Consider the following 8,136-nt stretch of genomic DNA (forward strand, 5'->3'; position numbering starts at 1 on the left):
ATTGTTCTAGATTTCTTATTCAAGTTAGGATCATTGGTAGTTGGAATTAAACAACGTTGTTGTATCCAGTGAATCGTATCCTCAGTAGTCAGTATACTTAATTCCATAATTCAGACTGGTCCGAGTTAAATCTCGTTTTATTATTATCTAAGATGCTTTCATTTTTTATGGTTTTTGTGGTATTACAATTGAATAACGTTATGCAGAAAGCAACCATCCCACAATCTAATGAAAAACGAGGTTTTAGTAGAACCAGATAGAGAATTTCAATTTACGTATTCTGCAAAATACAACCAAACCAACATTGAAGTGTAACGCTATCTATCAATGTTTCAAAAACTAACTGAATGATTATATCGATAAAAATTAATGCATAATACATCCATGACGCGTGGTTTTGTAATGGAGGTATGACTGATAATAATACTAATATAATATCAATCCAAGTGGCTTGGTCGTTTTCTGTAAAAACTGATAATCATTATTTTATTATCAATGGATTGTTTTAAATATTAAAATTTTAATATTTTATTCTTTGTTATGACGATTTTATTCGTTATTTGTTATTCTAATAATTTATAAGTAAGATTTCAAGTGTATTATTATATCTTGTTACTCACATACCATGGAAGTAAACAGAACTAAAAGGGCCAGTCGAATGGTAAAGTTAGTTCAAAATATAGCAACAACAGATATTGAAACAAATAACTCAAAGACTGAGATAAACGTTACTATTTAAGTTTAAGAAATCGATTGCATCAATAGAACCAACTCCTCCACATCCATCATTATCTCAAGGCCCGATCAAATGGGACGAATTTTCCGAAATTATGCAAAACACAACCTACCTTAATATATCCCTTAAAAATAAGGATGATATAGAAAGCGCTGCTCAAAATCTTGTAACGTCAATTCAATCTGCTATATTTAAATCCTCACACCCAAAAACACCATTTACTCTAAAAAGAACAGAACCCCCACCTGTTCACTTTCAAGGTACTCAAATACCATCATCTTCAAATGTCAAATATCTTGGAATTATCATTGATAAAAGATTAACCTGGGGCCCACACCTTAAACAAAAAAGAAAAACACTCAACAGCCGCCTTCACCTACTTCGTCCGATCTTAAAGTCAAAACTACCAGTGCACACCAAACTTATAATGTACAAATCTCTCTTGCGTCCAATATGGGCATATGCAATCCAAATTTGGGGCTGTGCTAAGCCGTCCCAAATTCGCACAATACAAGCATTCCAGTCCATTACCCTCCGTATAATAACGTCTGCTCCTTGGTTTGTTTCCAACTCTTCTCTACACTCTGACCTAAAAATTGAGTCAGTTGACCAACTAGCCACCAAATACTACAGATCCTTCTACTTCAAACTACCTTCCTATACTAACCCATTAATATCGCAAATCTCATCTACCCAACCCATAAACCCCACCCACAGACTCAAAAGAAAATATTGCAGAGATTTGTTAATCTAAAATAAACGCACGTTGGGTTCCAGCACTGGTTGGCCTCCCTCTTCAAATTATTCAAGTTAAATATTGTACATAAATTATCCAATTTACTTATTGTGATGTAAACACAGATTATAAATATCTTTTTCTAAATAAAAAAAAAAAAAAAAAAGTTTAAGAAATTATGTTTGACGAATAAAATTGTTAACTACCAAAGTGAGTCACATAAGTGTATTTTATTAAAGATTAAAAAATATGTTATAGCATGCATTGAAAACAACCAACCATACCACATTTTTACATTAATCATAAAACAACCAACCGACATAAAGCAACCATACCACATTTTTACATTTATCATAAGACAACCAACCACAAATATTAAAATAATAGTGAGTATTGATTGTATTAGGAATATATTAGTAAGTCATTAAAATAATAAATACATTCAATTAATAAGATATTTTGGTTTTAAATCATATGAACTGTAAACAAATTTAAAAAAGATGTTATTCTAAAACATCAATTATATCCATATAGAACATTAGTGGGATGGTTGCTTTCTGTATAACGCTATTCAATTAAAGATTTACTATAAATTTATGATTTAGTTTCTAGTAATAGAGAATTGAAATAAAATATTTGGAGTAATTATTAGTCCAAATGTGTTCCTCCACTATTAATATCGCTAATATGATGTTTATAAATCAAATGACAATAAAATGTAATATGCGATTCATTTATGTAATTATTGTTTTCAATTGCAGTTTTTTAAATTAAACTTGACTGTCTAAATTCACCTTGATTTAAATCATGTATTCATCTATATCCGTGTAAAAATAAAATTTATGACTAAATCCTTCCAGTACAGTCAAGATTTTTCTAAGGACTTTTCCTTATTGTGATTTTTTTATAAAACTATCTGAGCTCTCCTAGTTTCTTTTATACATGACATATTCCACACTAGCAGTTTAGCATTTTTTTTAGTCTTATTTACTGTAATTTTTTCTATTATTAAGGTTTTTTAGTTCAATGTTGTATTTATTTCACTATTACCTCATTTGTGGATCAGGATTATAATCCACAAATCCTGGATATTTTCTTTTCAAAAACTCTATTATTGATCTTTTTATCAATATGATGTGTAGTTGGACTTAAATATTTATATATAGCCTCTACTTAAATAACTTGTTCTATTTAGTTTTCTTTTAGTATCTCAATTTCTATATTGTTGAAATGAGTAATCATTGCTCCTAGATATCTGAATTGTGCGACTTTAAATTATAGAATTTCAGTTTCAAAGTCTTCAGTTTGACTTCCTCTCAGTTATTGCCTTCAATGTAATTTTTTTTTTTTCAATACAAAGGCCTCATTTCTAGATTTTTGTTTATAAAAATTATGCATGAGCCAAAAGATTTATTGACATTTTGTTCAATTTTACGTCTGTGTTTGGTAATTTATCCATGGTTCTGGCTACTTTATCTAAAATGAGATTGAACATTATTCGAGAGAGGTGATTTCAGATAGACTGAAATAAGAAAAAAAAGTTTGTATTTAATAACATAATATATTGAGAACACAATCAATTCAATTTAAAAAATAATAGAAGAGTAAAAATATGCACTGAAAATTTCAGAAGTCTTAAGTTCTTAGACAAATACCAAAATTACAAAACTAAAATCGTAAATAATAACTAATTTATGATGGTGTCATACTTAAAAAACCAAGTCAAACATTGTTATAATACGAGTTTAAGTGGTAAACTAGTAATTACTTATGATTAAGGTTAGATTATATTAAATCATATAATATAATTTATAATAAAATAAAGAGAATAGGAATATAAAAATGATATTTATATTCATTTTGAACCTAAATCTCATTAAAAATAATAAAATACAAACAGTGAAAACAATCAGAACATTAATGTGTTATAAAAGCATTAACAAATATATAAACAATAAATTATCAATCCTAATGTTTTAATTCGGTGAATTACTAATGGTACGCTCAGGTCTGATGTGAACATGATAACAACTGGATATGTACAAACATACTCTCTAGTGTTATTTGCCATTAATAAATCTAAAAACAAAATATTAATTTATTTAAACGTCGTCTTCTCATCTAAAGCATCTTTGTTAAGATTCTAGCTGGAAATACTGACTTGTGGTAAGAAAAATCATCCAGTGAATGAATTTTGCGCACATGTTTGGTCAAGTTGCTCTGGCTGTTTGATGAATGGTTGCAGAATGGACAACAATAAGGTTTAAAACGTGAGTGTATGACTGTATGTCTCCTAAGCAGTGTTAGTGTTTTAAATGATTTATCACAAATTTGACACGAGTGAACAGGTTCATTGTGTACAGTGTTCTGATGCGTTATCAACCGACTCTTAATAGCAAACATTGAACCGCATTCTTCACACCTTTAATAAAAAAAATAAATAAATAAAACTCATCCTTTCATAAGAAAAACAATTCAATCATTAAGTAGATTAATAATTAAATAATATTTAATGTGTTTTAAAATCTTGGTTGAAACTTGTTTGATTAGACAAGTGTAGAATTAAATTTATGAATTATTGATTATGCATAGTAGTATTTTATAAAACAACATAAGATGATACTATGATTGTATGGATTTTCTCCATCTTAATAAATACACAACATAACAAAGTTGTGTTCATAGATAAGTTGGTCATTGAAATACGTACATATAAGATTTAACTTTATTGTGAGTGTATGAGTGCACATTCAAATCATGTTTTGAAGCACTCACATGGTAACAAATGGAGCAGACATACTTTGTTCCTAAGTGATCACTATGTTTCAATTTTTTATGACGTTTCAATGAATCATACAAGAATGTTGTATAGTTACACTATATTGCAAATAAATATATTAGTAATTAGTAATAAATTAAATATTTTAATTGATAGGTTTATTTTCAATATATAAAATAAATGTATGAAATGAATAATTTATACATTACCAATGTACATGAATATTGTTGTTTTTTAGTATGACTGGCATTTATATGTCTTTCTAAATTGTATTTATCAAAAAATTTTCGCTCACAATAACTACAGAAATAGTCACAAACACCCATGTGACGTTTTAGATGTTTTTTCAAATCAGATTTTCTAGGCGTTTGATACTTGCAGTCTGCACATTTGTAGACATTTTGTTCTTTTACAGCTATATAAAATTAACATAACATAAAAATATCATTATATGAAACAAGTTAAAATTAACTATAGTAAAACTTGATGTAAATTGTCTTACAAGGTGATTTATTTTCACTGCACAAAGCTTTAAAATTATCAAACGCCTTACAATTTGAATTTCTTTTAGTAAATTCTACTTCTTTGCACATTCTAAAAAAATAAATAGTTAATTATAAGAAAAAACAAAATACATCATAGATCATAAATAACTTGCATACGTTTGATTGAAATTGTTTTCAGACTGTATCACATCTTGTATGATGGATTCGCTATCATTGATTTTACACATAAATTCCTGCAATACTACAAAAATTTTTTCGAGTGTTGATTTTTTCAATAATGCTGTAGTTTGAACACATAAGATATTTTCAAAGGTCTGTTTACACTAAAATTTAAAAAATAAATTAAATTATTATATAAAGTATACAAGTTTCAAGTGTTCAATTTTATGTGTTTGCAAATTATGGAGAAAATAATATTATTGACAACATCAAATAGGTTGACTATAATTGAAGCGATTATTTCAGAAACCCGTTAAACGCCAAGATTATGAAAAACGTATTAGGTTCAGATTATTGTTTTATGAAATAAAACACTTCGTTTAGTGTAAAAACCCGTCAAGTGTCGAAACTCTATGGCAGTTTAATTTTTGGTCAAATAATGTTTATACTTCAGAAACCTATTAATAAGTGGCATTTGACGGCTTTCTGCGGCAAACTGGGAATTTTAAAATTTGCACTTAACGGGTTTCTGAAATAATCAATTCAATTAATGTAATTTATTTGCAAAGTAGTAAAATAGTGACAAGTTTGGTTATAATTCAGAGGTATTAAGGTGTTAATTATATGATTGTATTTACATTTTACAGTCAAATTTTTATAATAGGATTCTGTACTAACTACTCTACGCTTTAACTATAGATCAAATAAAAAAATTCTTTTTCATACACAAAAATAGTTTAATATACATTAGTACATTTTTAGATGTAGCTTAAGTTTTTGATAAGAGCATTGCACTAAGGTCTACTTTTAGACTAAAATCTATCTTTGCCACTTATTCCATACTTAAATTTTACAAAGAAAATAGATATTTTTTAAATTAATCGAACAAAATGTTTGTTTTTAAAACTTAACATTTAAGTTAAAAATTGTCTTAGTTAAATATAAAAATATTATTAGTTATACAAAATATAAAATTCACAAAATTTGAAAGATAAGGAAAATAATGATTCATATTTACTTGTAAGACTGAATCTTCTAAAACTTGAGAATCATAACTATCATCATTGTACGTAGCCATTTGGTTAATCGTTAATTTAAATATTCTTTTATTTTCCACACTAGAACTGCTCAATAAAAATGAGATCAAAGAGGCAGTGGTGTAGATATAGTGTCAAATTCTAGTAAAATTAGTCTCCACGAATTTATTACAGCAAAAAAATAGAAAAAATGATGTCCATGCAAAGTTGTACATAAACTGGACATGCTCAAACAAACCAGTTGAACAGTAGGATATAGGTATTATTGGTATTATATTAGCTAGAAAACTGAATGTAAAATAAAAAAAAAAACTTCCATAAAAAAAATAAAGTCATTGTTCGTTTTTTTATTGGGGGGATCATAGAATAGAATAAAGATATGATAATATACATTTATACACATAAGTATTTACGTGCATTTAATGATGCATTTCCAGCACGAGTTCACTGGCTTTTTATCTCATCTATAATAATAGTTATTTGATAACTGCATGTATTATTATCAGTAAACAATATATTATCATTTGTCGTTGATATTGATACAAACCATAGACGGCATAGACCATAAAATCACTATATTTTGTTACTTTACTCTATAGTCTATACTATAAACTTATTAACTTAGGTAACGGTACAAACTTGAAATATATTGTTTGATTCGTCATTTCGACTAATATTCAATACGCCCTTGCCCCTTATTATGAAATTTATTATCTACACATCATAAGTCATAACAGCTACACTCACTTAAGCACTCGGCAGGGCTCATTTTCTATTTAAATTATCGATGGTGTAAAATGCTCAAACCCTAATATTATGTTTATTTAAGATGAATTCCGGTTAAAAAGTCCGATTTAAAACAGGGATATATTTTTTGTACATTTTTCGAATTGATAAAGTCAGAAGATATAAATTATTAAATTCACAAAATTAATTTACCGTTTATATGTGATTAACTATTTTGGTAAGTACCTAATAATCTAATAAATATTAAATTCAATAGCTTAAATACTAAATTGGCTATTTTTTTATTAACCTACTTTGTAGATTTCTATTGTATTTGTATTTTTTATATCTTTTTACATAGAACAATAATATTTACGAATGACACGCATACCTAATATTTATTTGTATGTAGGTATAAGACGTATGAGGTAGAATTATCAATTATATTTTTCTAAAAAATAAAATATGCATTATAATTTTTGAACAATATCTGATTTGAAAATGTGCTCGAATATTTTGCTGACAATAAAATAAAAAATAGCCAGAACTATTTTCAAATCTAATAGCCTTTTCGACTAATTAATGACTGATCACCCATTTTTATTGTCAATATCTATATTAGAATCTGGCTACAAATTGACCATTTTTATAAAATATTGACGGCGTGTAATAGCTGTAGACTGTAGTTTAGAATTTAAACCAGTATTATAATATGATGATATTATGAATAGGATTATTAAACGATAATAAATCAATGCTTAGGTATCCGAAAAATATGTGTAACTACTAACTATAGTCTATAACTTAATAGTTTTGGGTGTTCTAATAGTTGAGACAAATGTAGATTGATACATATTATATGGTTTATTTGGTTTAGACTTTAGATAATATGTATCACGAATTATACTAATCCTGAATCCCCCCATACATAAGTATACAACACAAATCTATATTGTGTAATAAACAAGAACCAAGATAAGTTCATATTTTCATAGAAATAAGCAATAAACAATGAATGAATTGCGTTAATGTTTCATTTTAAAACAATTTAAACTTTCAGAAATGTTTTTTTCATGAAAATAGGAAACTAGACTTGGGTTTAGGCAGTAACATTTTCATTTGGCCCGATTATCCGAGAACGTTTTAAGAAGTTGGGTACTAAAAATAACTAATGAGTGGCAGGTTATTTCCGTAGATAATAATTTTTTATACAAATATAAATAATATTTATTGTATAGTATAATATGGTTATAATATTGTTCTGCTGATTGAAGCTTGGGTCATACCATAAATAAAGATAAATGTGTTCAATTCATAAATCAAATTTAAAAATAATAAATAATATTATTTTTATGGTTTAAAATGTGTTGAGTTGGAGTTCATAAATCTCAACGATAGTCAATAATGTACGTCGCGTCGTGTCCTAAGTTGAGTTCGGACCAACTCACAGGTTCACA

At 27.2% G+C, this 8,136-nt stretch overlaps 1 protein-coding gene across 1 annotated transcript; it reads right to left on the reverse strand.

The window, feature by feature from the left end:
• Positions 1 to 3,343: 3,343 nt before the first annotated feature.
• Positions 3,344 to 6,393, reverse strand: LOC112592412 (zinc finger protein 311-like). The gene is made up of 7 exons (XM_025336442.1): positions 5,935 to 6,393; positions 4,914 to 5,080; positions 4,754 to 4,845; positions 4,461 to 4,666; positions 4,183 to 4,349; positions 3,634 to 3,894; positions 3,344 to 3,551 (listed from the first exon to the last, which is right to left on the reverse strand). The coding sequence occupies exons 1-7, from the start codon at positions 5,992 to 5,994 to the stop codon at positions 3,533 to 3,535; spliced, it is 972 nt and encodes a 323-aa protein (XP_025192227.1). The 5' UTR covers positions 5,995 to 6,393; the 3' UTR covers positions 3,344 to 3,532.
• Positions 6,394 to 8,136: the final 1,743 nt, after the last annotated feature.

Source organism: Melanaphis sacchari, unplaced genomic scaffold (genome assembly GCF_002803265.2).
Source record: "Melanaphis sacchari strain LSU unplaced genomic scaffold, SCAv2.0 Contig174_pilon_pilon, whole genome shotgun sequence".
Lineage (NCBI taxonomy): Eukaryota > Metazoa > Arthropoda > Insecta > Hemiptera > Aphididae > Melanaphis > Melanaphis sacchari.

Bases quoted from the DNA above. Each gene is read 5' to 3' on its own strand.
- LOC112592412 (XM_025336442.1), bottom strand. From the start codon at position 5,994: ATGGCTACGTACAATGATGATAGTTATGATTCTCAAGTTTTAGAAGAT. The intron at 4,846-4,913 runs GTATGCAAGTTA...TTATTTTTTTAG, and splicing joins GAAAACAATTTCAATCAAAC to AATGTGCAAAGAAGTAGAAT. The intron at 4,350-4,460 runs GTAATGTATAAA...TTTGCAATATAG, and splicing joins AACAATATTCATGTACATTG to TGTAACTATACAACATTCTT.